This window comes from Colletotrichum siamense (assembly GCF_013390195.1).
Source record: "Colletotrichum siamense strain Cg363 chromosome Unknown KSG_Cg363_contig01, whole genome shotgun sequence".
In the NCBI taxonomy this organism is placed as follows: Eukaryota; Fungi; Ascomycota; class Sordariomycetes; order Glomerellales; family Glomerellaceae; genus Colletotrichum; species Colletotrichum siamense.
Window position 1 is genome coordinate 6,663,907 of NW_023501014.1, and position 27,502 is coordinate 6,691,408.

At 55.7% G+C, this 27,502-nt stretch overlaps 8 protein-coding genes across 8 annotated transcripts; 7 read left to right on the plus strand and 1 right to left on the minus strand.

Annotated features, from left to right (window-relative positions):
• Positions 1-1,716: 1,716 nt before the first annotated feature.
• Positions 1,717-3,085, plus strand: DMA2 (E3 ubiquitin-protein ligase DMA2; the record flags this gene model as incomplete). The annotated part of the gene is made up of 3 exons (XM_036633536.1): positions 1,717-2,237; positions 2,287-2,383; positions 2,453-3,085. 3 exons carry the CDS (start codon positions 1,717-1,719, stop codon positions 3,083-3,085), a joined length of 1,251 nt encoding a protein of 416 aa, XP_036501013.1.
• An 851-nt stretch (positions 3,086-3,936) lies between these two features.
• mpp (Mitochondrial-processing peptidase subunit alpha) lies at positions 3,937-5,712 on the plus strand (the record flags this gene model as incomplete). Its single annotated transcript, XM_036633537.1, has 1 exon — positions 3,937-5,712. One exon carries the CDS (start codon positions 3,937-3,939, stop codon positions 5,710-5,712), a length of 1,776 nt encoding a protein of 591 aa, XP_036501012.1.
• A 633-nt stretch (positions 5,713-6,345) lies between these two features.
• On the minus strand, positions 6,346-8,929 carry CGCS363_v001689 (Uncharacterized protein; the record flags this gene model as incomplete). Its single annotated transcript, XM_036633538.1, has 3 exons — positions 6,346-6,769; positions 6,826-7,105; positions 7,153-8,929. The coding sequence occupies 3 exons, from the start codon at positions 8,927-8,929 to the stop codon at positions 6,346-6,348; spliced, it is 2,481 nt and encodes an 826-aa protein (XP_036501011.1).
• Positions 8,930-9,884: 955 nt separating this feature from the next.
• Positions 9,885-15,249, plus strand: rrp5 (rRNA biogenesis protein rrp5; the record flags this gene model as incomplete). The annotated part of the gene is made up of 2 exons (XM_036633539.1): positions 9,885-14,663; positions 14,725-15,249. 2 exons carry the CDS (start codon positions 9,885-9,887, stop codon positions 15,247-15,249), a joined length of 5,304 nt encoding a protein of 1,767 aa, XP_036502021.1.
• A 3,267-nt stretch (positions 15,250-18,516) lies between these two features.
• Positions 18,517-19,801, plus strand: GLG5-0 (Ligninase LG5; the record flags this gene model as incomplete). The annotated part of the gene is made up of 2 exons (XM_036633540.1): positions 18,517-19,506; positions 19,562-19,801. 2 exons carry the CDS (start codon positions 18,517-18,519, stop codon positions 19,799-19,801), a joined length of 1,230 nt encoding a protein of 409 aa, XP_036502022.1.
• A 620-nt stretch (positions 19,802-20,421) lies between these two features.
• On the plus strand, positions 20,422-20,808 carry CGCS363_v001692 (uncharacterized protein; the record flags this gene model as incomplete). Its single annotated transcript, XM_036633541.1, has 1 exon — positions 20,422-20,808. The coding sequence occupies one exon, from the start codon at positions 20,422-20,424 to the stop codon at positions 20,806-20,808; it is 387 nt and encodes a 128-aa protein (XP_036502023.1).
• Positions 20,809-21,516: 708 nt separating this feature from the next.
• YDC1 (Alkaline ceramidase YDC1) lies at positions 21,517-22,453 on the plus strand (the record flags this gene model as incomplete). The annotated part of the gene is made up of 3 exons (XM_036633542.1): positions 21,517-21,602; positions 21,677-21,750; positions 21,804-22,453. The coding sequence occupies 3 exons, from the start codon at positions 21,517-21,519 to the stop codon at positions 22,451-22,453; spliced, it is 810 nt and encodes a 269-aa protein (XP_036502024.1).
• Positions 22,454-26,686: 4,233 nt separating this feature from the next.
• CGCS363_v001694 (uncharacterized protein) lies at positions 26,687-27,211 on the plus strand (the record flags this gene model as incomplete). Its single annotated transcript, XM_036633543.1, has 1 exon — positions 26,687-27,211. One exon carries the CDS (start codon positions 26,687-26,689, stop codon positions 27,209-27,211), a length of 525 nt encoding a protein of 174 aa, XP_036502017.1.
• Positions 27,212-27,502: the final 291 nt, after the last annotated feature.

The window sequence follows — 27,502 nt, forward strand, 5'->3', positions numbered from 1 at the left end:
AGGACTCGACGCCCGTCCTCTTGGCTGTCGACCAAAGTACTGGCCCCTTCCCGAATCCAGCCCATATTACCACAGACATCCAGCTCCAGCTGCATCTCAAGCAAGCAGCATTTCTGCTTCTTGCCTCTGCGTCTCCCAGGTTCAACTCTGCTCGGAACCTGAAGCAGCAAACAAGCTGGACCAGCACCAGGCACATCCAATTCTAAAGAGGCGTGCGGCGGCGACCCAGACTAAGAAAACCGCCTTTCCCCAGTCTCGCCAATCCCGGCCGCCACCTGCTCGCTCGTCTACCGACCTAGGTCCGTCTACGGTAGCAGGTCCTTGGTTCTGGTCCATAATATCATCTATCGCCCGTCACCACCACCTCCTCCCAGAGTCTCTCGGACCTCCCTCCCTCTCATCTCTTCGACGATTTCTCCTTCGTCCCTTCGTCCAACCTCCCCCCGTCTCGCCCTCGCCCGTGTTACCTTGCGCCTTACGCTTGCGAACTAAGGTGACCGCCCTGCTTTTGGGGACAATCCGCGACATTCCAAGCAACCGCCTCTGCTGTATGCTTGCAGCGTAGCCTGTTTAGCTTTTGGCTCACTCCCTCGCTGCCACCCGCTGCCCTCCCCCTTTCGTCACACGTCAAGTCGCCCGTCGCCCTGGGGTTTCTTATTTCTTTTTTTGATACCCCTACTCTCTTTCTCAACCCTACCCGGATACCGAAAAAGACCCCCAAGGGAATTCAAACAAGTCCACTGTCCAGCATCGTGTCTTGGCTGTTGTTCTGAGTCCAGGGAAGCACCAGCGCCAGCACCAACGGCATACCACCAGACAGACCGCTGCCTGTCCATCTTGCTTTAGGCGCAAGCACTCGCATCACAGTGGTTCAAGCAAACCGCCTACTGCCTGCTAGTCACTCAGCCAGCCCGCACCCGAAACCCACGAGTCGAGTCGGCACCATTGCAACACACTACCAACTTGGCCTGCTTACCTGCCATTTCGGCCCTGCTGCCACTACCTGATTCTGATTACATTGCCATAACCCTTTGGGCCCTTTTGGCGAGAAAAAAAGGACCAGCACCAATACAGCCCGCCGCCCACTTCTCACCCCCCTCGAAGGCTCAAATGTTTACACAACCAGTCTCATCGCCACCAACCGTGGGCCCCGTGCCGACGTCTGTCACTAATCCCACCTCGCCCTCGGTGCGGTCCAGTCGCTTGCGAGGCCTAAGTTATCTCCGCAATTACACCCAAAATCACCTGCTCTCTAGGGAGCACAGCAGTCAGGGTTCGAGTTCTCCAACTTCGAATTCCCACGCCCACTCCCACTTTCACCACAACACCAACACCAACTCTCACTCACACTCTCAGACCCAAACTCAAACTCAAAGCCAAACCCAGAACTCCCGCACCTCTGCTGCTCGTCCGACCCCGAGTCTGCACCGCTCCCTCAGCTACTCGCCCACATCGGCCCCTCGTCGTGCTGACACCGACCCAAACCTCAACCCGCTCTCCCTTGTCGCCTCGCTGCAGGAGCCCCCATCGTCAGTCTCTGCCGCAAACAGATCTTCGACCACACCCTCCTCGCCAGCCGTGGAGCGACCGCAAGTTGATGCGCTCCCGCCCCTCCTCGACGACCCCATCGCGAGTAGCAGCAGTAGCAGCAGTGTTCAATCCGCGCCGCAAGTTGGGCAGCCATCTCAGCCTCACGTTGATACCGAACCGGCCAACATGACGAGAGCACGCGCTTCCACGACGGGCGACGCCGTGCCCAAGGCATCGTCCCCTGTGCCCGACAGCCTTCCCTCGATCCGCTTCTCGGCCTACTACGACCCCCGCGCAACGCGCCCGAGCCTGACGTTTCCGCCCGTATCGCGAACGTTGCCTGGCGGCAACGAGATCATTCGGGTTGGCCGCTACTCGGAGCGAGACAACCAGCCGCCCGTGCCTGCCAACACCCCTTCGGCCGCCCCCGTGGGCTTCAAGAGCAAGGTTGTCAGTCGACGACACTGTGAATTTTGGTACGAGGATGGGAAATGGTACATCAAAGACGTCAAAAGTTCCTCGGGCACCTTCCTCAACCACATTCGCCTCAGCCCTCCCGGCACGGAGTCGAAGCCGTTCCCCGTTAACGATGGCGACATCGTGCAGTTAGGCATTGACTTCAAGGGCGGTGAGGAAATGATTTTTCGCTGCGTGAAAATGAGGCTGGAGCTCAACCGCGGCTGGCAAAACAAGCTCAACACTTTCAAGTATATTTTCCGCCATATGTAGTCGATTCTGTGCACTAACGTGGTATAGCATGGCAACACACAAGCGTCTACGAAATATGACTTCTGCCAACTCGGCAAATTCTTCATCGACCCAGGACTGTTCCATTTGTCTCAACTCAATCGCGGTATGTAGCCGGCATGCATGCATTGATTCCCCACATCGCGTGCCAGCATACAGACTAACGATCTTTCAGCCATGCCAGTGCCTGTTCGTGGCGCCTTGCTCGCACACCTGGCATTTCAAGTGCATCCGCTCTCTGTTGAATTCCCCACAATATCCCATTTTCGTATGTCCGAACTGCCGCATGGCTGCCGACCTCGAGGCGGACATTGAGGATCCCGCAGAAGACTGGGAGCAAATGGACGAAGACGAGGAGCTTGAGCAGAAGGAGGAGGCCAAGGACAAGGCCGTGGTTCCAAGCGAGCCTCTCCCCGCCCCCGTAGCGGTTTCGGCAGAAAGCTCGCGGCCTGTGTTGCCCGAGATTGGCACTGAGCCTGATGCCATGGATTTTACTGTAGCCTTGGATCGGGCCCGCACCATGGCTGAGATGCCTCCGCCGCAATCGGTCGCTCCCCACGCCACTATCGAGCCGGTCCCGATTCCTTCGGTCGGGCCATCGCAAGCGGCCGCTCCACGTACTGGCCGTGACACCCGGACGCCATCCCCTATTGGAAACCACTTGACGAACGGTACCGAAGGTCCCATCACCCCGCGTAACGACGCCGGGCCATGGGTATTCGATGGAAGCGCCGGTCGCCGTGCTGCGGAAGCTGCCAACGGGATGAGAAGCCTTGACGAGGCTGCAGAGATGGACGTTGACCGGTAGAACCGGTCCCGGCATGATGAGTCCGTCACGGGCTGCCGAAAGCGGGATTCAAGTTTGATGTTAACGGATATTGAAAGGGCTTCATCAACGGAGTCTAGGAAGAGACCGGCTGCATGAGCGACGCGTAGGATGGTGTAAGGCGTTTTGATGCATTGTGGAGCGGACTCTGCTCGCTAAACCGGAACAGAGTTGTTTTTCATTGTGGCGCTGGCTGGGGCAAGGAATGTTGGGCGGCTGAGAATGGTTATCCAACAGCGACGGCTTTACATGACCATGGAGCGTTGGCATTCCGGAGGTCAATTATAGCATCACATTAATACAGCGAGATCACGGCATAAGCCACCAGATTTTCAAAATTCGTCACTCCCATCACTTATTCGTACCAACCGCTGGACAGCTGAAAGGTGCTCATTGCCCCATCTGGGGTCCAGCCTTAATGGGATTGCCGCTGAGGAACTCATCCCTGAGATCAGTCATATCTCAAAAAGATGGCCGACATGCTTATTTCATCTAGTATGTGTCGAGGTTCGCTCCTTCGGAAGAGGCTGTCAGCAGGACGAGGAGAAGGGTCCGGATGACGTCTTCCAGCTGCATGCAACGGCTCATCGCTGATTGGCTCACACGGGTGGCCAGGGTCCCGATACCTCCGATGGCGATAAGCCCGATAAGGAAGATCAAGAATTCCCGGGCGGCAGCAAACCAGCTTTCCGAGAGCAGCGAACTTTTCCCAGGCCCTCGCCATCGCGGAAAACCCACCCCCACCCGCCATCTCAACCTCAACTCTCCTTCACCCCGCCGCCCCGGGTTGACGAATTCGAATACTCCAACCCATATACACAACACACATTGCGATGCTTCGAACATTAGCGACGCGCCTACCGCGGCGCACCGTCGCCACGGCCGCGGCGCCGGCCTCAAGACTCACCACTTCCGCACTCCGCACCAGCACCACCCGGGCACTATCAACAACACCACCAACACTAAAGTCCGCTCCCCGCGGGCCGAAAAACGTCAAGATCGACGCCATCCCCAAGGAACCGACGGACCTCGACGCGATCACGACGCTGCCCAACGGCCTGCGCGTCGCCTCGGAGGCGCTGCCGGGCTCCTTCTCGGGCGTGGGCGTCTACGTCGACGCCGGCTCGCGGTACGAGGACGCCGGCCTGCGCGGCGTGAGCCACATCATGGACCGCCTGGCCTTCAAGAGCACGTCCGGCCGCTCCGCCGACGACATGATCGAGCAGGTCGAGGCCTTGGGGGGGAGCATCCAGTGCGCGAGCTCCCGCGAGAGCATGATGTACCAGGCGGCCAGCTTCAATGGCGCGGTGCCGACGACGATCGGGCTGCTGGCCGAGACGATCCGCGACCCGAACCTGACGGAGGAGGAGATTGCGGAGCAGCTGCTCACGGCGGAGTACGAGATCAACGAGATCTGGAGCAAGCCGGAGCTGATCCTGCCGGAGCTCGTGCACACGGCGGCGTTCAAGGATAATACGCTGGGCAACCCGCTGCTGTGCCCGGAGGACAGGCTGGGTGCGATTTCGCGGGAGACGATATTGCGGTACCGCGATCTGTTCTACCGCCCGGAGCGCATCGTGGTTGCGTTTGCTGGTGTCGAGCACGGCGAGGCTGTGCAGCTGGCGGAGCAGTACTTTGGCGACATGAAGGCTTCAGAACCCACGCTCTCCCGCACCGGCTCAGAAACCTCCATCTCAGACGCCTCATCCTTCGCTTCCTCAACATCCACCTCCTCCTCGCCCTCCCCCGTCCAACAACCTTCTAAGCTCCTCTCCAAAGTCCCCTTCTTCAAAAACCTCTCCACCTCCGCCCCCGCCAACGCCGACGTCCTCACCTCCTCCACCCCGCTAACCCACGACATCAACGCCCCCGCCCGCTACACCGGCGGCTTCCTCTCCCTCCCGCCCCAGCCCCCGTCCAACAACCCCAGCAACCCCAACTACACCCACATCCACCTCGCCTTCGAGGGCCTGCCCATCAACTCGGACGACATCTACGCCCTCGCGACCCTCCAAACCCTCCTCGGCGGCGGCGGCTCCTTCTCCGCCGGCGGCCCGGGCAAGGGCATGTACTCGCGCCTCTACACCAACGTCCTCAACCAGCACGGCTGGGTCGAGTCGTGCGTCGCCTTCAACCACTCCTACACCGACTCCGGCCTCTTCGGCATTTCCGCGTCCTGCATCCCCGGTCGTACCGCCTCCATGCTCGACGTCATGTGCCGCGAGCTGCGCGCGCTCACCCTCGACACGGGCTTCTCGGCGCTCAAGAAGGGCGAGGTCGACCGCGCCAAGAACCAGCTGCGCTCCTCGCTGCTGATGAACCTCGAGAGCCGCATGGTCGAGCTCGAGGATTTGGGAAGGCAGGTCCAGGTGCACGGGCGCAAGATCCCCGTGACGGACATGTGCCGCAAGATCGAGACGCTGACGGTCGAGGACCTGCGGCGCGTGGCGCGCGTGGTGGTCGGCGGGATGGTGGAGAACGCGGGCCGGGGCAGCGGCGCGCCGACGGTTGTGCTGCAGGAGGCGCAGGCGCACGGCGTGAGCACGCATTCGTTGACGTGGGAGGCTATCCAGAATACGATTCATGACTGGCAGCTGGGTAAGAGGTGAAGGTGAAGACTGAAGGACGAGGGATGTGTGTGTGTGTGTGTGTGTGTGTTTCCCGCGTTGCAGGAAAATAGATGAGTGGTGCGCTAGATTTGCTAGACGCGATTAGAATGGCGAGGCCATTATTTGTACCATATGAAGAAAGGGAAGGAGAATCCGTGTAAAAGTAATGGTTGGCTGACGTTTTCTTCGTAAAAGACGAAAAGAAAAGTTATCATGAATGGGCTGAGAGGACGCCCGGTTAGTTGTAGAAATCTCATGACTTATAACATAAATCACATCCGTCTATTGAGAATGCTGTGTTAGTTGAGTGAGTGACTGAGATATCCAGGCCAACGTCACGACAGTAGCGTATATGAGATCAAATAAAATCCGTGGGCTGACATTTGATAAAAAAAAAAATGGAAGTCTTTGGTATATTGTATCTGGTCTCCTGTAATAAGCAGTGCGCGAACACTATGCATCATTCCCCCTTCCCTCAGTCGTGTAATAAGTTCTAGGTTGTTACATCTTGCGAGCAATCAAAAACGCCTTCTCCGTCTGGATTGTATCCTCCCTGCCAATGACCAATTACGCCTAATACGGTGAAAGCAACCAAAACAAAAGAAAATGAGCGCGGCAGTTGTTGGTGGTACATTACAACTTGGACCGAATAGCCTCGAGCCGGTACTTCACATCCTTCAGCGCCTTGGTGACGGGCTTCCAGTCGTCGAATTGCCTCAGCAGCTCCTCCGTCTCGGACGACAGCTCGGTGCGGACAAAGTCCTCCTCCAGCAGGCCGCGCATGATCCAGGGCAGGTGGTACGGGTTCGGGTTTGCCAGGGAGGATCCGGCGTCGCGGCGGTGGGCGACGGTGGCGGGGACGTTTGGCTTGACATCGGCCGTCTCTAAGGCGTGGGTGACGGCGAGGTCGTAGACCTGATCATCGTAGTAGAGGCGGGAGTGGCCCTCGCCCGAGTAGAGGCTGCCGGCGAGCGGGGTGGAGAGTTCGCGCACGAGGCCGTGGTCTGAGACGCCGAGGTTGCGGAGTTTAAGTGCGAAGCCGACGAGGTGGGCGATACTGGCTTGGGTGTTAGATGGGAAACTTGGAGAATGAGAAGAGGTGAGGGCACTCACAAGTCTGGGGCGTGGATACGACCGTCAATGAAGACGGCGCGGTAGATGTAGGGATGAGAGGCCGGGGAGTAAATTGCGGATTCCATTGGGACGAGTTGGTCGTCTATGCTGCCGATATACGTCATTCTGACGCCGTAACGGAGGACTTCTTTAAGTGCGTTTTCGTATTTCTTGGAGACTTCGCTGTCTGGGTTGGAGAATTCCCAGAGCTCGTTGGCGGAGCCCATTAGGATGCCCATGCTGGACTTGTAGTCGGGGAATGGGCCTAGAGAGACTCCAGCTGTAAGGTATTAGCATGTGATTTGTGAGAGTTCCTAGTAGACTCACCCATCGCGCAGACACCAATCTTGGCGTTGGTGATGATGCCCAAGTCTATGAGCTTTGCCAGCAGCATAGTTGCGACTGGGACGCCCTGAGAGTGACATGCCAAAATGATGAGGTCTGCGTTACGTATCTGCTCGATCCAGTTAAGAAGGAGCTTCCACAAGTTGTCTACCCTATCTCCAATTCTGCCCTCGCCTTCCAGGGCAATCTTCTCAATCTCGCAATCGGAGCACCCGTGAGCGTCTGCCCATCTACCGATAGCTTCGGCACAGAGACTTGCAAAGCGAAGCGAAGTCCCCGTAGGCTGTCCTACCATGGGACGGAGATACGTTGCCGGAAACAAGCCGTGGACTCCGATGGCGAGGGCTTTCTTGATCTTTGGTGTCTCTTTTACTCTATAAACGTGGTTTGCGGGAGGTTGCTGATTCCGTAAAAGCAGGGATGTGATCTGTTTAATGATCGATGGGTTGTCCTTCATCCGGTATGTGCTTCCAAACGAAGGCAGTAAAAGATTGGGTGGCGTTGATTTTGATGGAGTTTCTTGGCTGGTACTCTTTGGGGTTCCCGGCTTGAGGGGTGGTTCCTTTGGGGTCTTGTCGGTGATTGAGGCTCTTGAAGACGCAGCCGAATCGGGACGTGTAGGCGTTTCTGGCCTCGCCTGAACGTCGATCTCCATCGACTGGGGCCGGACTCGCTTACTCTTCCTACCAAAAGTCGACGGCGCAGATGCGATTCCCGACTTAATACTTTTGGCGGGTTTCGTATCTTTGGAGGCCTTCGCATCCTTGGTATCCTTCATCACGCTGTCCCGCTCGGATTGATCCACACTTGTTCTCTCCGGATGCGCTTCTGAGCCTTGACCCATGACTGCAAGTTCACCAGATTCCGGCTGAGGCTTGGCATTTTTGGCGTCGTCAGATTGTGTCCGGCTTTCTCTCGACCAAAATGCCCATGTTGAGCCGGCTGATGGCGGTTTCTGGGCGTCTTGTTTAGAGGCATCTTGCTTGGGAGCATCCGGTTTTGGCGGCGGGGCATCCTCCATCACTACGTCTTCTGGCTCTTGTGCAGGTGGTTCAGTGGTGGTGGTGGTTGGCTGATCTGGTTCTATCGGCTTAGCGATAGCGGGATCTGCGATCACAGGCGGCTCTGCAGAGGTGCTGGAGTACCAAAACCCAAACCAAGATGTCGTCGTCGGTGTCGGTGAAGTTGCCGCGGCCTGGTGGGTTTGCTCGGGTGCTGGCACCTCGGCAGGCGGTGGTTGCTGCGGTTCTGGCTCTTTCGGGGGTTCTTCCACTTTTGGTGGCTCCTCAGTGGGTGCCGGTGCTGCAGCTTGTGCATCTGTCGGCGGCGCGCGCCCCAGCCAACCAAACCAACTTGATGCCGTCACGGGCCGTGGTGGATTCTGATCGTCCGTCGCGGCCTTCCCAGCGTCGTCGGATTTTGCCGGCGTTTCCTGCGGTGGTGGTGATGGCTCCGTAGTTCCAGCCTGCAGGTTCGTCGTCTCGTTATCTGTCTTGTTTGTTGTTGTTGTGGCGGCGGTCTCCTCTGCCACTGCACCGTTCTCGGGAATCTGGGGAAGCGACACAGACGAGTCTGCGGGACCGTCGAAGCTCGCAGTATCGATGCTCTTTTTCGTATCGAAACGTCGGAAATCGGGGGTGCTGGATGGCTTCAGAGTGCCTCCGAAGATGGTTTCCCGGGCAAGCTGCGTTGATGCGGAGGACTTGGGGGCGCGCGGCCAGGAGCCGTACCAACTCCTTGCTTTGCGGACCTGCACCATGCTGTTTAGACTTTTGCGCCAGAGCATGTCACAACTCAACAAAAATGGTGAAGCAATACCTGTTTCTGGGAGTCTGGCTTGGTGATCTTCGTTTCGCTGCCGCTCCTATCTCTCGCCATCGGAATCTCTCGCGGTGGCCGGTGGACGGGCTCTGAGACGGCCGTGACCTGTGACGTAGCCGATGTTGCTGTCGCAGGGGCGATTGCGGCAGGTGGGTTGGATGAACTTGGCTCTGATGGGTTGGGTCGCTGGCGCTTTCTGGGAGACATATCGCGGGGAGGGCAGCTTTTAGTCGTGGTTAAAAGTCTGGTCGGCAGCTGGGAAGTCAATCTGCCGCATGTTCGTTTTAAGAATTCGTCATTGGGAGGGGATGGTGGAAGATGTGAGAAGAAGGGATGACATTAATTAGGAGCTGCTGGCCTTATTGTTGTTGATTACCCTCCGGGCCTACCTACTTTCATTGACTGGAGGTACTTAGCAGGCAGGTAGGTACCTTGGGCAGGCTGCCTAGCGGGGTGCGCCCGTGTTTGCGCTGCGTTTGGCTAGGATCCCGTGGTGAGCGCTACCTGCGCCGACCGACCCCTCCAAATAACCCCCAAATGACACTGCAAGTCGCCCACGCCTGCGCGTCTGCTCTTCTGATTAGATAACCGTCGGTGGCCATTGGAGTGGCTTGCGGCGGAGGAGGCGACGCTAAGGTGCGTGTTCGTTCGCTGCGCAAGCCGAGGCGTGCCGCCTAGTCCCACCAATCCCCACCCAGTGTTCCGATAAGAAGTGTGTTATCGTTATCGCTTATCGCCCTGCATCCCGCCCCGAAAAATCAAAAAAATTCAAGTGGAGCCATCGCAAAAAGAGAGAGAAGTCGCTACTCTTTTTTTTCTGTTCCGCTCTGCAAAACACCGAGTCCAGGACTGATGCAAGCAATTGCACCTGGTTTTTGGGCGCAACACACAACATGAGCTCACTCAAGAGAAAGGATGCCCCCGGGGGTACTCCTCCGTCAAAATCCGCCAAGTCCACAAAGGCATCACGCCCCTCGAAGCGCGACACTCCTACGAAGGACCGCAAGCAGGACGGCGGTAAGGACAAGAAGTCGAGGGAAGAGGCACCCGCACCCAAGGCCCCGACCGTCTCGAGACTCCTCAAGGATGAAGAGCCTCTGTTCCCTCGTGGCGGCGGCAGCGTCCTGACGCCCCTAGAGCAGAAGCAGATCACAATGGAGGCGAAGGCAGACGCCGCCAAGGAAGACGCCGAGTTCGACGTCAACGAGAAGAGCAAGGCAAAGAAGGAGAAGAGGAGGAAGGCCAAGGAGGCCAAGGACACGGACGCGAAACCTGCTCGCGACGAGGATGCCGTGAAGATCGAGGGTCTGAACTTCAAGCGTCTGGTCAAGGGCTCTCTCGTCCTCGGTCAGATCAGCCACATCGACCCCGTCCAGCTCACGATCGCCCTGCCGAACAACCTGACGGGCCACGTCTCGATCGCCTCAATCTCGGATACCATCAATGCGAAACTGGAGGGCGCCATGGAGACCTCCGACAACGAGAGCGAAGACGAAGACGGGGAGGACGATGTCGACCTGAAGTCCATGTTCAGGATCGGCCAATACGTCCGCGCATACGTTCTTTCGACCTCCGACGACACAGCCGGCGGAAAGGCCAAGAGACGCATCGAACTTTCTTTAAGACCTGTCGACACCAACACCGGCCTTTCTAGCGATGATGTTGTGGCCAATGTTACCCTCATGGCCTCTATCGCGAGCGTGCAGGATCACGGCTACGAGATGAACTTGGGAATCGATGGAGACCTGAAGGGCTTCCTGTCCAAGAAGGAGATCGGACCCGGCATGGATGAGGCCAGCCTTCGCCCTGGCGCTGTCTGCCTCTGCGTTGTCAAGGGCGTCACCGGTATCGTTGTCCAGCTCTCCGCCGACCCCCAGAAGCTCGGCAACACCTCCAACGTCGCGTCGAATGCCCCTACGATCAACTCATTCCTCCCCGGAACCCTGGCCGATGTCCTTCTTACGGAAGTCACAAAGAGAGGTCTCCAGGGTAAGCTTTTGGGTCACTTGCCCGTCACTGCCGACCTGATCCACTCCGGTGTTGGCCCCGATGGCGTCGATCTTGATGCCAAATACAAGGTCGGTGGCCGTGTTAAGGCGCGCATCATCTGCAACTTCCCGGCCGCCAAAGAGCCCAAGCTTGGCATCTCGCTGCTGCCTCACATCAACAGCCTGCAGTCAAAGTCTTCGGGCAAGGGCAGCAGAGCGAAGGCCCCTCTCGACTTGCTTCCCATCGCCGCTTTCGCCGAGACTTGCACTGTGCGCCAGGTCGAGCCCGACATTGGTCTGTATGTGGACACTGGCGTGCCCGGTATTTCTGGTTTTGTGCATATTTCTCGCGTCAAGGATGGCAAGGTCGATGCTCTCTACGAGAGCAGTGGGCCTTTCAAGGTCGGCACGACCCACCGTGGCAGAGTCGTTGGCTACAGTCCCCTCGATGGCATGTTCCTCCTGTCGTTTGAGAAGTCGGTCCTTGACCAGGCTTTCATTCGTCTCGAGGATGTCCCTATTGGCCAGATTGTATCCGGCAAGATTGAGAAGATGATTATTGGCGAGAACGGTGTTAGCGGTCTGATTGTCAAGCTTGCGGAGAACATTGCCGGTTACGTTCACGAGTCTCACTTTGCCGATGTCAAGCTCCAGCACCCTGAAAAGAAGTTCAGAGAGGGAATGGAGGTCAAGGCGCGTGTTCTTTCCGTGAGGTTGCGCAAGCACCAGCTCCGTCTCACGCTGAAGAAGTCCCTCGTCAGCTCCGACTCTACCATCATCAAGAACTACGATGACGTCGAGGTTGACATGCAGACACCTGGTACTATTACCTCCGTCAGCGCAGATGGTGCTCGTCTTGAGTTCTTTGGCGACGTCAGGGGTTTCCTTCCCGTATCACAGATGAGTGAGGCTTACATCAAGGACCCAAGGGAACACTTCCGCGCTGGTCAGGTCGTCAGCGTTCACGTCTTGAGCGTTGTCCCCGAGGAGCGCAGGCTCGTCGTCTCTTGCAAGGACCCCTCAGCCTTCGGCCTCGACAAGCAGGCCGCGCTGAAGGCCCTCAAGATTGGCGACCTCGTCTCTGCCAAGGTCTCCCAAAAGACTGAGGATGAGGTCTTTGTCGACCTCGAGGAGAGCGGACTCAAGGCCATTATTCGCGTTGGTCACCTGACGGACAAGTCTGCCAGCAAGACCGAGGCAGCCCTGAAGCGCATTCGCGTTGGCCAGACACTGACGGATCTCATGGTCCTGGACAAGAACGAGCGACGCCGTGCTGTCATTCTGACCCAGAAGCCCAGCTTTATCGAAGCCAGCAAGAACGGAAAGCTTCTGTCCAGCTACGATGATGTCACTGTTGGTGCAGTTGCGCCTGCCTACGTGAGGGAGACTGGCCCCTTTGCCGTTTACGTTCAGTTTGGCGGCAACCTGACCGCTATTCTGCCCAAGTATAAGCTCGACAAGGAGGTGCAGGAGAAGGCGTCATTCGGTATGCGCAAGCACCAGTCTGTTGAGGTCAAGATCGTGTCCTCCAACCCCGAGCAGAAGCGCATCATCGTCGCGCCTTCATCTGCGGTAGAACCTGAGAAGGTCCCGGCCGCTGCAGCCCTGAATTCCGTCGATGAGAAGATCCGCAACGTCAACGACGTCGCCCTGGGAACCACCATGGACGCGAAGGTTGCCTCCGTCAAGGCCACCCAGATCAACGTCAAGGTCGCCGACAACATCCAGGGCCGTATTGATGTTTCCCAATTTTTCGACAACTGGGAAGACATCGTCGACAAGAAGATTCCTCTGAAGAAGATCAAGGTCGACGAAATCATCCGCGTCCGCGCCATCGGAATCCACGACTCCAAGAACTACCGCTTCCTGCCTTTCTCTCACCGTTCGACACACTCCATCATCGAGCTCACCGCCAAGAAGAGCGACGTCGAGGCCAAGGAGGTCGACCTTCTTTCTTACGACAAGTTGAAGGTTGGCGATTCCCACATTGCCTTCGTCAACAACCACGGCAAGAACTGTCTCTGGGTCAACCTGTCACCTACTGTCCGCGGAAGAATCAGCATTATGGAGGTTTCTGATGATCTGTCTCACGCCGGCAACCTGGAAAAGTACTTCCCGGTAGGATCCGCCCTGAAGGTCAAGGTTGTGTCTGTCGATGCTGAGAAGGGCCATCTGGACTTGTCCTCTCGTTCATCATCTGGTACCAGCGAAATCAAGTGGGACTCCCTCAAGAAGAACCAGATCCTTCCTGGAAGAGTCACTAAGGTCAACGACCGTCAGCTCATGATCAAGCTCAGCGACGCTGTGTCTGGTCCTGTCCACCTGGTTGACCTCTGTGACGATTATGACGAGGCCAACACCCTCAAGTTCAACAAGGGTGAGATCATTAGAGTGTCTGTTGTTGAAGTTGACAAGAGCAACAAGAGGCTCAGGCTGTCTACCCGCCCTTCCCGTATCTTGAGCTCCACATCACCTGTTGCCGACCGCGAAATCACATCTCTGGCGCAGCTTACCTCTGGAGACATCGTTCGCGGCTTTGTCAAGAACGTCGCAGACAACGGCGTTTTTGTCCAGCTTGGAGGCAGCATCTCTGCTCTGGTGAAGATCGCCAACCTGTCTGACCGTTATATCAAGGACTGGAAGGGCAGCTTCCAGGTCGATCAGCTGGTCAAGGGTCGTGTCATCAGCATCGACACTGCTATCAACAAGATCGAGTTGAGTCTCAAGGCCTCTGTCGTCGAGAACGACTACACCCCTCCCATCACATGGAAGGATATCAAGGAGAGCCAGATCATCACCGGCAAGGTTCGCAAGGTAGAGGAGTTTGGTGCTTTCATTGTCGTTGACAACTCAACAAACGTCAGTGGTCTGTGCCACCGCAGCGAGATGGCCGAGAAGCCTGTGGAAGACGCCCGCAAGCTCTACAACGAGGGCGATGTTGTCAAGGCGAAGGTCATCTCTATTGATGACGAGAAGCGACGTATTACTTTCAGCCTGAAGCCGAGCCACTTCGACGAGGACAGCGACATGGATGATGTTGACGGAGGCGCCGAGCTTGACAGCGACGATGACTCGGATGTTGATATGGGCGAGGGCGTTCAGTTCACGATCACCGGAACGGACAACACGGATGATTCTGATGAGGAGGAGGATTCTGATGCCGAGGAAAGCGATGTCGAGATGGAGGAGGCACCGGCGAAGGGCAAGGGTCTCAGCGCCGGCAAGTACGACTGGACAGGCGACGCTTTCGACGACGAGGAGGAACCGGCCGAGGGCAAGAAGTCCAAGGCATCTGAGAAGAAGGAGAAGAAGAAGGGAGGCGAGATCCAAGTCGACCGCACTGGCGACCTCGACGCACACGGCCCCCAGACCGCGACCGACTACGAGCGACTCCTGCTGGGTCAGCCTGACTCGTCACAGCTGTGGATCGAGTACATGGCGCTGCAGATGAAGGTCAGCGAGCTCTCCAAGGCTCGCGAGATCGCCGAGCGTGCCATCAAGACCATCAACATCCGCGAGCAGACCGAGAAGCTCAACGTATGGATCGCCTACCTCAACCTGGAGGTTGCCTACGGCACCAAGACTTCCACCGACGAGGTCTTCAAGCGTGCGTGCCAGTACAACGATGAGCAGGAGGTCCACGAGCGCCTGGCCAGCATCTACATCCAATCCGGCAAGCTCAAGGTAAGAAGAACACTCCCCAAAGAGATACAACAAGAATAAAGGCTAACACATTGGGTAACAGCAAGCGGACGATGTCTTCCAATCGCTCGTCAACAAGTTCAAGTCAAAGTCCCCCGACGTGTGGGTGAACTACGCCCACTTCCTGCACGTGACGATGAACGAGCCCGACAGGGCGCGCGCGCTCCTCCCCCGTGCGACGCAGGCCCTCGAGCAGCGCCACACCGCGCAGCTGATGGCCCGGTTCGCCGCCCTCGAGTTCAAGTCGCCCAACGGCGACGCGGAGCGTGGCCGCACGACGTTCGAGACGATCTTGGCGACGTGGCCGAAGCGGTTCGACTTCTGGGGCCAGCTCATCGACCTCGAGCTCTCGGCCGCGGAGCCGGACGCCACGGCCATCAGGGATGTCTTCGAGAGGGGCACCAAGGCCAAGAAGGCCGAGAAGTGGTTCAAGCGGTGGGCCGACTGGGAGGAGAAGCTCGACCCGAAGGGCCGGGAGAAGGTGATGGCCAAGGCGAAGGAGTGGGTCGCGGCCAAGAAGGCGGCGGCGGCGGCTGCGGCTGCGGAGGAGGAAGAGGACGACGAGTAAGGATACGTTGATTTGAAAAGGAAAAGTTCTTTGGGCGGTAATGAAAAACAACATGCATGAGGGGGTTTTGACCAGCCTTGTCGGCCCCCTCCTCCCTGTCACCCTCGGATTAGACCGGGGTTCTTTTTTTTGTGTCAAAAATATCAGTTCACATTTTTCAACGGCATAATGATTACTACGGGCATGTATGATTGTATCTGCAAGAAATCAATAGCACCAGGGCAGCTGACTCTTGGCCGCTTCGCGCATACAGCTCACCTACAGCTCTGCTTTACCTGCTCAGCCCGCCTCCATGAGGTTTAGCGTCGTGGGTTGGGTGAGGACTTTGCCTGGTCTGCGAATCCCCGAGATCGACGCTGGGATTCATATTGTTTTCCTTGTTGTTCCAGCATCGCACCAGCGGAGCCACAGTCTCGGGAAGCTTCCAGTCAGGGCCGCATTGAGATGATGTGAGATCTGAGGCCGTCTCCTGGCCATCTTGAACGACCGCTTACGTTAGGTTAGGTACCAGGAAACATCAGGCATCCAAACTGGAGCATTTCCAATCATTCCGTCGTGATGTTCACAGCGCCGGTGATTCCCCTGCCTATGGCGAAAAGAATCGGGCTGTCCAGCACGGCATGGCAACACAAGCATGACCGATACTCACAGCTGTCTATCGATAGTCCATCAGCCCAAAAATCACGACAGCTGCAGCCCTCGGTCTTGAGTTGAGCCAGGCTTACCGGCCTGCCCTGTCCATGTGGCCGACCAGATGACTGGATGCGCGACGGTGAGGCGGGATTCTGGTGACCTAATGAGATCGATGCTGGTTCGATGCAGCTGGAGGGATTTCCATGCGCCACAGCTGAAAATAGGTCATGCCTAATTGGGGAACCACACCACATCACACATGCTCGCCGTCTTTGGGCTCTGCTTACCACATCTTCTATTCTTTCTTTTTCTTCAAAGTGTTCATTTTATTTTCCGATGAACTTTGTGTCTCCAGGCACCAAAAATGGCATTCTGGAGAGTCTACTCACGTTCGCATGAACAAAGCCCAAGTTCTGGCACACACTGCCTGAACCCTTTCAATCCTTCGGGATGAACCACCAGCAAAATAACCAATCAAGATTGGTATCCAAACAAAACTCGGTCGGCCGAGGAACAGGGGCGACAAACAAACCCAGCCTGGCGGTACCTGCGTCGCATCCACAAACCGGAGGCTCGTCCGATGCTGTGGACGTGGGGATGGATGCCAAAGCATAATAAACAATTGGGCCGCCGTAAAAAGAAGCAGCTGAGTTTGAGATCCCTCGTGGCGCGGGGTCGCACCAGTACACCAGCCAGCATCACAGGGCAAAGACATTCCCATCCTTTGGCCTGCGGTCCGTGTCTTTGGTCCCGCCGCGCCGCGCCCCTTTTCTCCCGTTTATCCTCCTGTCTCTGCCCTACCGGACCCCTGGGAGACAGGACAGGACAGGGCACACCATGATGTGCGGTGAAATGAGCACATAATGACAAGAGCTCGTATACCTGCGGAGTCTGACAGCTTATTCGGTTCATCCGAGCGGCGGGAATCGTGAAGCACGCCGGCAGCGAGGTGAGCCGTCCGTATTCACTTCCGGCGCTCCGCCCCGCCCCCCAGCATCGAATCGTGAAAATTCGGATGCAGATGCCTCACCATTTTTCGCTTTCGCTCCCCCAATCAGGTGGTAGGGGATGGTCAGAAACTGGGAGTTTTCCAGCGGACTCACCTGCCAGCGCATTGGAGGCGTTCAATAGCGTCAGGCGGGTGGTCGATGCGGGAGAGTTGACACACCGACAAACAAGCAAAAATGCATCTCGAAGGAAAACACACAGAAAGGGACAGAGAGCATCAGCATTCTTTCAGCCAATCAGACTGCAAGATCCCGACGCACCGCTTTCTTTATTTCCCCAATAAGCTCATCCCGCCGTCACGGACGCACCAGCCCTTTTGCAGCCTAGGCAACGGTGTGTCTTGGGGGAGTGTGGGAAGAGAGAGAGGTCTGACGGCCTAACTACCAGCTTTCTTGGTCTGACTGTTCTGACGGGAGGAGCTGTGCGCCCCCTTTTCTTCTCTGCATCGTATGTATCTCTTCTCAACCCTACCAAGTGAATGTTTCCCTTTAGGAGTAAGACCCCTGCTGGTGGCGCCGGACACGCAGAAGAAGCTTAAACGCTCCCACTCATCCAATCCCCACCCCGATCCCGCGCCGTCGATCTTGGCGTGGCTGCCAAGTGGTGCGCGATACGAGACTTTGGGCCGACTGCACGGTGAGACAAGGGGATTATCTGCTCAAGCCAAACGAAGAGATGTCTGCGGTGCTGTTATGCTTCTTCTGCCCTTTCTGCCTTATGGGGGTAATACTTCGTACCTCATGCAATGTTGAGTCTATTCTAAGGAGACAAGCCCCGGCTTAGCGTGTGTTGCATTGCAGATGCGGCTATTGCCCGCATGGGGCTCTTTTCTTCCTTCCCATTGCTCATGATGTATCTCTCAACTTGCTCTCTCTCCACATGTCAGAATGCGGTGTTGTTCTTACCGTCCGACGAATCGCGGCCGAGGGATATCTGCTGATGCTGGTGAGGCGGATGATGGGAGGCGCGCAGTCCGGGCAGCGCGCTTGATGCCTAGGGTCTAAGCTGGGACGCTAAGGAGTGATATGCTTCTTGCTCCTTTGCCTGCGGTCCGGGGGGCTTTCGCTGTCACTTCTTTTTGCGTTTTCTTACCTGGAGCTAGCGGGTTGCTATTCGAGAAGACGGCTGAGGCATACGACCGGGTTCTTCTTGGCACAGCTGGACGGTGTGCGGTGCGGTGCGGTGCACCGGCGGCGGCCTGTCGCTCCATCCACCATCTCACTCTCTCGTGTCCGGGGGAGATCTTAGTAGAGCTAGTTCGACACAAAAGTGTTTTGGCGTCGGCTTAGACTCAGGAACGGGTGAGGCTAAGAGGCTTGTCCCGAAGGAAGCAGGCATGCACGTTCCGATTTTCGAGCTGTTATGAGTTGGTTTGTGGTGTGTCTGAGGCCTCTGGGTCATGGTTACCTCAAGTAGATAGTAGGGTCGTGATGGACGGCCGTATCTTGGCAGAAGGGATATAAGGAATCGTCGTCTTCCCCCTCCTTGACGATGATTCCTATCTCTTCAGCAGTTCAAGCTCCTCTTCCATTTCTTCTTCATCATCAAAGACCCTCACAGGTCTGATCCAGTCACTACTTTCCCTTCTTCTCTTTTCCCACATTCGCTCCGTACATCTCACACAAGATGCATCTCACATCCTTCCTCACAACCTCCCTCGCCATCTCCGGCACCCTCGCCTACCCAGGCATGGGCAACCAAATGTCCGAAATCATGTCCCGCGCCTCCGACAAAGGCGACTCAACCGAGCTCCTCGGCGACCTGATCACCCTCAAAGACCGCGATCTAACCCCCGTCGGCAAGGACGTCAAGAAGCTCCTCCAGGGCAAGGGCACCCCCGAGTCCAACGACCGCTACCTCCTCTCCGTGCCCGCGCTCAACTCGGACAAGTGCAAGAAGGACACCTGCTGCGTCTGGCGCTACGTCGCCGACGACATGTACCAGTTCATGGCCGGCTCCTCGGGCCGCTGCACAAAGTGGGCGCGCGCGGCCGTCCGCCTCGGCTTCCACGACGCGGGCACCTGGTCCAAGGCCACTGCCGGCCAGGGCGGCGGCGCCGACGGCAGCATCATCCTGTCCGGCGAGGAGATCGGCCGCTTCGAGAACCGCGGGCTGCAGGAGGTCGCCGCGCGCTTCGCGGAGCTGCACGGCAAGTACAAGGCCATGGGCTGGAACATCGGCATGGGCGACTTCATCCAGATGGGCGCCAACGTCGCGACGGTCGTGTGCCCGCTCGGCCCGCGCATCAAGACGTACGTCGGCCGCAAGGACAGCGCGAACCCCGCGCCGGCGGGCCTGCTGCCGAGCCCGTTTGCGCCCGCGGACCAGCTGATCCAGCTGTTCAAGGACAAGACGATCGGGCCGCATGGGCTGGTTGCGCTGCTGGGCGCGCACACGACGAGCCAGCAGAACTTTGTCAACGTGTCGCGGGCGGGCGATCCGCAGGACAGCACGCCCGGTGTGTGGGATGTGCTCTACTACAAGGAGACGCTGAGCGACCGCTCGCCGCCCCGTGTGTTCAAGTTCCCCTCGGATATCGCCATTTCGCAGCACCCCGAGACCAGCAAGGAGTTTAGGGACTTTGCTGGGCCCGGTGGACAGAACCACTGGAACGAGGTATGTTTGCTGCTGACTTATGGAGTTGGGGTATCTTGACTAACTGTGACGACAGGACTACGCCAGAGAGTACATCCGTCTGTCGCTGCTTGGCGTGAACAACATCAACCAGCTTACCGAGTGCACCAAGGTCCTCCCTCCTGCGACCAAGGGCTTCCGCATCCTCGACCAGTTCAAGCTCGACAAGTGGCTGAACAGCGTCGGCAACAAGGGCGCCGCCAAGAAGGTGTCTGAGGACATTGAGAACGGTGACAGTGTCACTGTTGATGTTCCTCCCGTCAACAACCGCAACTAGAGGAGAGAGTGTGAGACGTGGATGCACTTCATGAAAATAATATCCAATGGCGCACGGGTCTATACAGGCTTCTGGGCTATGGTAGATAATGAACGGTCGGAGTTTTGTGCGGTTGACTCGATTATCTTCGGAAATGATTTTGTACATCGGCGCAGTCGGATGACGCGAGATACATACTTTTAATCAATCTTATGATTCTTTATGACAAGTTTGGGCCCGAATTAACTTATAGCTGACTCAAGCCGTGATCCCTGGGAACTTTATTATCCGAGCATGCTCTCGGCTGGTTCAGAAATAGCTGATGAGTAAATCAAAAATGACCCCTTGATTTTCATCAAGCCGAGGTTGACGTTTGGACTACTGCCAGCCTTCCACGATCTGTCAGAAAGTGAATATATGATCGGGATGAAGCACACTGGGGCAACTCCGGGCGGATCCGGGCTTGCCGGAACCCAGATGTTTCGGTCCGAAGTTGAAGACGGCAGCGCCCTACGGCGCAGCGTAGGAGCGCAGTCGAATTTTAAGCTTCCCAGTACTTTTAAGGCCGTTGTACCCCACAAAGCTGTCCAACGAATCTCAACTCACACCATTTTAGCTCATCATTCATCACCACCACCAATATGTCGTACCGCATGCTCATCTTCCTTCATCGGAAAGAGGGTCTTTCGCACGCCGAGTTCAAGGACCACTATGAAAACGTCCACGTGCCCCTCACGAAAGAAGTTACAGGCTCACTATTCCCGATGCTACACTCGCGCCGCTATATAGCGCGCTCGCCAGATGACGGCAAGCCCATGGTGCTCGCCGGAGCGAAAGGAGAAGATGAGGCCGACGCTGTGGTGGAGGTCGCGTTCAAGGACGAAGCGGCCGCGCAGGCGTTCTTCGCAGCGACGAACAGTGGCGAGGCGATGGAACGGTTGAAGAAGGACAATGAGCAGTTTTTGAACTGGGAGAAGTTGCGGATCTTGAAGATTTCGGAGGTCTGTGAGACGAGGGGAGATTCATGAGATGGGGCTTTCAAATGCTCTAAGGTACGTCTACGGTATGGCAGCCTGGAATGGGCTATGCTGAAATCCCACAGGCTTGAAAAAAATCGGTGAGGATACTCGCATGATACCTAAATATGTATCAACTTCAATCCAACACAATTTCGCGCCGAAAAACAATTGAAATCGCCGTTGTGACATCGGACACGGACTTGCAGAGTCCGGACTCCCTGTACTCAGCAACTCCGCCGTGAACCTCCGGCCTTGCCGCTGAAGAACCCAAGAAGCCTCGGCTGAACCCCTGGGAGTGGATCCGTCAAATGCCTTCGGATCCGGCTCCGGGCTCCGCGGAATCGCGGCCGGACCCATTCGAGTGGAGTGGATCCTCGCGGCAATCCCTGCAGCTACGCGCAACCGAACGGATGGAGTTGCATTTTTTCTCCCTGCCATCCGACTGCGTGGCCTTAAAAAAGGTCCAGATGAACCATCGTCGTTAAACCACCTTCGTTACACCAAACTGTCGACATCGTGAATGCGCAAAGGACACTCCCGGATTTCGTGATAAAAGTTGCATCGCGTTAGTCATCCCGATTGGTCCCGCTCTCCGCGATCGACGACCCTTTCGGCCAACGAACGCCTTGAGTCGCGTCGAACCACGCGCGTTCTCTCCATCGTCAACACAACCACCTAATACTCCCTGAGCAGCATCATCGAGCATCTACTCCCGAAATGAGTCACAAGCATCAAACACTCCGCTTTGTGGACGACCCGACTGCCGGGGAGGGCATCTGGGGATACCCCACGAGCAAAGCCAAGTACGCTACCGCTCCACTCACCTCACCAAAAGTCCCTTTTGAGATGCGATGCTGACCTTAGACCGCACTCTCAGCTTCTGCGAGGAGGACTACGTCTTCACGAGGTATATCGCAGAATTCATCAACTGCCTATCTAATGCCACCTACAGTGAGTCTTTCCATCACCATACCCAGGAACCACATTTGCTGACCTTTTACCAGTCTACTTCGCCCTCAAGTACCCCCGCGCCAACTCCAAGGCGTCGGTGCCCTGGTACCGCACCCTCGACATCCAATCCGTCGGCCTCCTCCTCGTCGGCATCTTCTCCGGCGTCTTCCACGGCACGATGCACCAGGAAACCCAGCTCCTAGACGACCTCTCCATGCTGATCCTCGCCGGCTCGCTCGTGCAGCCGCTCTATGTCTACCGCCAGTCCTCCCTCGTCGGCGCCGCCGTCATCGCACTGCTGTGGGGCGGCATCGGCACCATGGCCGTCATCTACGTGCGCTCCGGCGACATCTTCATCCACGTCATGACCTTCACCGCGCTGCTCACCTTCGTCTGGCCGCGCACGCTGTACCTGGTCTACTGGACGGGGCTGCACTCCAAGGAGGAGAAGAAGGTCTTCATGCGCTACTTCTGGAAGGCCGTCTTTGCGTTGATCTTTGGCTTCACGCTGTGGCATATCGACTTGGAGTACTGCGCCGAGTTGAGGGCTGCGAGGAAGGCGGTCGGACTGCCGGTCGCGTGGTTATTGGAGTTGCATGGGTGGTGGCATATCTTTACTGCTCTTGGAGCGAGCTGGTACATGCGGTTGATCAGGATGGTTACGGAGGACGGCCGTACCGGTTCCGAGAAGAAGCAAAAGTAGAGCACAGCGTCAATGTCAAGCGAAACCACTTCCATTGTTCTAGGCAACAGATCTAGGTCAACAAGAATATCTCTCCTTAACCAAAACTTTCGACTACCACAGGTACTCCACAGACAGCTTTTCTTACTTCCCCTACATCGTTATATGGGTTGAATCACGACTTGTTCCACATGTGCATACCACATCTGAACACAGATGACCTGCTCTTGTCCTACAAAACTCGTGCCTCACAGGGCCTGCTCCCGGTATGGACAAAGTGACCAAAGGCCGAATGTATTCCCATCCGTCAAGGGGGTCGGAGAACAGCAACGGGATTGAAAGGTGTCTTGGTTCTGCACATCGAAGTGTTAGCCACATGGAAGCATGTGAAGTTGCTGCATCATGTCCCTCGTCAGATACATACGTGGATCGATCGTCGATATGACAGAAGTGATGTTGACATTGGTCATGCGAGTCGGATGCGTACATGTCTCCTCTTGGCTTCGCCTCTTGAGAGGTTACTAGACCCAGCAACCACGGTGAGGTAGAAGACAATCTGCTGGGGCCCACGACCACCCACCCCCCGGTCTCGCTAGAAGCGCTGGCCCGACCGGGAAAGGCCGCTTCTAACATTGTCAGCATAATTCTGTTCTTAGCGACGCTCGAGAGACGCCGCTAACGCTTGCCAGTACACCGTTTCCGCTTGGCGTCTGTCCTGAAGCGAGAGTAGATCCGAGTGATAGTTGTCTAGCACCAGGCGAAGAGCCGCAACTTCTTTACGAAGTGCTGCAATCTCCTCTGAATGCGTGGGGTAACGAATGGGGGTGTACGTGCCTTGTATTGTGATGATGGCCATAAAGGCCAAAGCGAGCGTAGCCAACGCGGTAATCCAGTCTGTGACTGTCATGCTGACGATGGCTGGAGTCCAACAAGAAAGGAGAAGTAAACACGACGTCTGAGGTTGGACATTTTATCCCCTTCGAAACTGCTGTTGTGGAATATTCTGGGAAACATCAAAGGGGAAATCTTCGAGTTGGTAGCAGGAGCAGAGACATGCTTCCACCTTTCATGGGAGGAGTACTGGCCTAATGGGTATGAACGGTTTCAAAGGCAAGAGAAGTCGCTGAGAAATCTTGGTGCCATGTGAAGAGGGAAGTAGCAAACATGCCATTTGGGCTGTGCTCAATGTTCCGCGCCAGTAAGTGTTGGGAAAGACCAGACTAGGTCGCCACAAATTTGGGAAAGCGTACGTGACAGTGTTCAGTGCGAAGGCAGCTGCATTATATTGCACTTCCTTGGATCGACATGGTCTCGAGGTCGCTCCTGGTCTTCTACCTGGGGACAAAAGGACGTTGGCCCCATTCATTCTGGCATGAATGTCGCTGGTCTGACTTGCATCTGATGGCCTTAACAGTTCGTGCCGTGCATCATGCAATGACCCTACTGACACGCCTTCCAAGTTATCAGCTATCCTAGAGCAAATTTCACAGGCACTGGAAAGCGCAAGGCCGAGGCCCGGTCTGAACGAATGAATGTATTCAGGGAGCAGGATGCACGCCTGCGCTTACGACCGAACCTTACGAACAGGAAAACCTCAAGCCCAGTACTCTTGAGCATAATTGTTTGTTACAGATTTCGAGTTTCTAAGCATGCACGTAAAGCAGTGGTTACGAAAAGACGGCTCGCATTTCAAGAGCGTAACGCGGTGTTCAATTTGTTTCCTGGCGTTTGGTGAAAGGACCGGGCTGATTGTTGTCAATTCTGCCGATTAGCCACTCCTAACCAAGTGTTTTAAGTAAATAGCAGCAGTGCCGGCCATGTCTAGAGGAGGACCAGCTGAGAAAGCCAAAATACACGGCTGTAGCAACTGTGAGGAAGGATGTCAACCCAGAGCAACTTGATAGCGATGATAGATGCAGTTGAAATTGAAACTTGACCATCCAATATACGCAAGATTCGTATATCTAGCCTGCCAGGATTGCCGTATTGGTGAAGTAGTTGCTCTCTTTTCAGCATTTCGTGTCTGTAGCATTGGAGTTTTGATATGCTTCGCGGATTGAACCAGGTATGTGATATAACGAGGCACCTCCCGCTGTATTGTTTTTGTCGGTATCTACGTGCACCCTCCAACCTGTGTTTTCGGGAGATGCATACGACCCGAAGTCTTGCCAAAGTTCGATTCGGAATTTGTCCTCAGCATCATCCAACGTGACCAAGTAGTCAGTAGGGCACCGGCTGCACGAGCCGGAGAAATTTGCTGCTGAATTAGAAGATACCGTGATAGCATTATGCTCAGTGTCAGCATTTTCATTGGATATTGCGCGCGACCAGTGGCTGCGAACATCCATGCTAGGACGGATGTCATTCTGATAGATTGACAGCGCATTTGTGTGAGGACAGAGTTTGTTCGCAGCCAGCCCGTAGACAAAGAATGTTGACTGGAAGTCACAGCTCGTGAATTTCCAATCCATGTACAGAAGAAATCTTCCGTTAACAATTCTCGGGGCCGCTTCGTAGGTTCGTCGACTGCTTCCCCACGAATCCGACCAGCTGTAAGGCACCATGATTTCCACGAAGCGCTTGTTATAAGGCGACCCTCTCATCTGATGCTTCAATGCAATCTGGATGTGCGAGTGATGAATATCGTACACACGTCCGAGCCCGCGCCCTCTTTCATGAGAACAGCCTGGTAATAGTCTTTTGTGAGGCACATGTGACTCGGGAAGACGATGGAGGCAACAACATACGTCGCAAACCCAGTGGTTCGGTAGGGTGTATGCCAGTCCCGTCCAGAATTCAAGCTGTTGATATTTTGGGAGCGCGGAGACTTCGGTTGCCCAGTGTTTATGAGTGAAGCTTCGCAAGACGGGATTGCTTTGCGACAGAATGAAAAGATTGTGTAGTTCGAGTTGATCCGTGATGAGGAATAAGACGTCGCGGGGAAGGCTAAGAATATTTGAATGATTCGCTAGGTTTCGGATGCGAACTCGCCGTCTCCCACCACAACCTTTGACGTATTCAATCCATTTGAGCCAGCTCATGATAGCTAGTCAGTACTGAACTGGGCAGTTCAATGGGCCAGGAAAATGGGGGCTGCAGAAAGAACAAATCGCCGAGTGCTATGGTGGTAAATGGGCAGGTTTTGGCCAGTTTTTTCCCCCAAAACGAGTTATATAGGATCTGTGGGCTCCAAAAGACGTAAAGACCGTTTAAACGTTCAGTTACGACCATGTTATCATCAAGGTAAAGCCCACAAGGGGTGTTGCTCAAGACTCTTGGAACCTTGATCCACGTGATCGATTCGCAAGTGCATACATTAAATTCCAAAGTGTCATTCGAGGGGCATTCACAAAGCCTTGAGAGGGAATGAAACCAAAGTTTTGACACTTGCTCAACTTGACGCAGATAGACACTGCAATCAATTCGTGCGGTTTATCTAGTTCGTGTAAAACTTCGACGCCGACTCCACCGGAGTGCTTCTTCCGACGGTACATTCTCCGTTATTTGGCACTCTTACGTGGAACTTGATGCACCTTACGGTTGACTTTCGGAATGTGACGAAGAACAAAGTGCGGTCACTAATAATAGACCTCCAGCGCCTACAGTCCACGCCAGAGCACACATGACGGCGATGACTCCTTTGATGCTCTGAACCTTCCACCAAGGTCCTTGGGAACCTTGCCAGAAGGCATAAAAGCCGGCTGCTGCCTCGCCAACATCCCTATAGCAGTCAACTTCTACGAGAAGGACTCTGCTTCGAAGACTCGAAGACTTTGCCTCGAAACCGTAAGTATCCCCAGCGTCCGAAGAGAAGTACCTGTACCACCTGGAAACTGAAACACGTATTCAAGATAAAAAGCACTCTTTCCTCTCTCGGGCATTAGGCAACAGCGAGCAAAATTTCTGTTGCATAGCTCCCTCCAGCTGGATAGTAAGCACGCAACACATCTGCACTTTCGGCACGTCTCAAAACTTCAAGTTCACCAGGCGCACGAGGCAGAACTACTACCACTCCACTATCTATCTTCTTCGCTGACCTCGAGCAGATATCACTGGACGCTACAGACTTGGCTATACGATACGACCCCGAAGCATTTGTCAAAGCAGTATATACCCACCAGCTCATGATCTACATTATCAAGCAATAGTACTTGAAGGTTATTAGTGGTTACCCTTGGCTAACCTATGAACACCAAAAGGGCAAATTTACGGTCACACAATCTTTCAGGGGGAACATCGTACACAGCTTCGACGATGAACCGTGCAAAGAAATGCCTCGCCGTACTTGGCCGTATAATCGGCATCAAGAAGGAAAAACCAGAACATGACACCGATCTCCTGGTCGACACTGAGGTCCTGGTCGACACCAAGGCCGAGATCAAGTTCGACGCCGAAATCGACGCCAAAGTCAACACCAAAGTCGCCTGCTGCACATGTACTTGCCATAGGTCCGAGGACCATACAGCTCCTAAACATAAATCGACATTAGGAGCCAAAAAGGGATGGGTGTACCGCCCAAATTACGAGTTCCCCTGGAGACTGGCCCAGGTGGTTGAAGAGGAAGAGAACTGGCGCGGAACCTGGGTTCTAGACGTGAAGGACTTGCGGGCGATGGACTGGGGCACTACCCACGTGCCCAAGGCCGATGGAAAGGGACGAGGAGGGCGATATGAGAGGCAGCCGACACGCCATATGCCTTTTCCGGTCGATGGGGCTGGGCACCGAGAGACGTTGGTCGGAGGCCAGGACGACCTGATGGTGATGCTTGGGCGGCGATAAGGGCCATGACATGGACGCTGCAAAAGCCATTGCCAGGACGATCTCTGCATATTCTGGACCGAAGTATACTTGCTCATTCTAGTGAGCTTTCTCATGAGCTGATTGCGAAGGAAATGCAAGTGTTCCGAGCAGCGCTGTTCCAGGAACTATAGTACTGTCAACGCGAGAATGATACAACAGCAGATTTGACAACATCTTTAGAACCAGCCCTGACGAAGCCGGGCCACGAACGAAAGTGTATGGTACTCGGCGAGGGAGACGTGAGCTCGCCGTAAGCACACTCCAGAGATG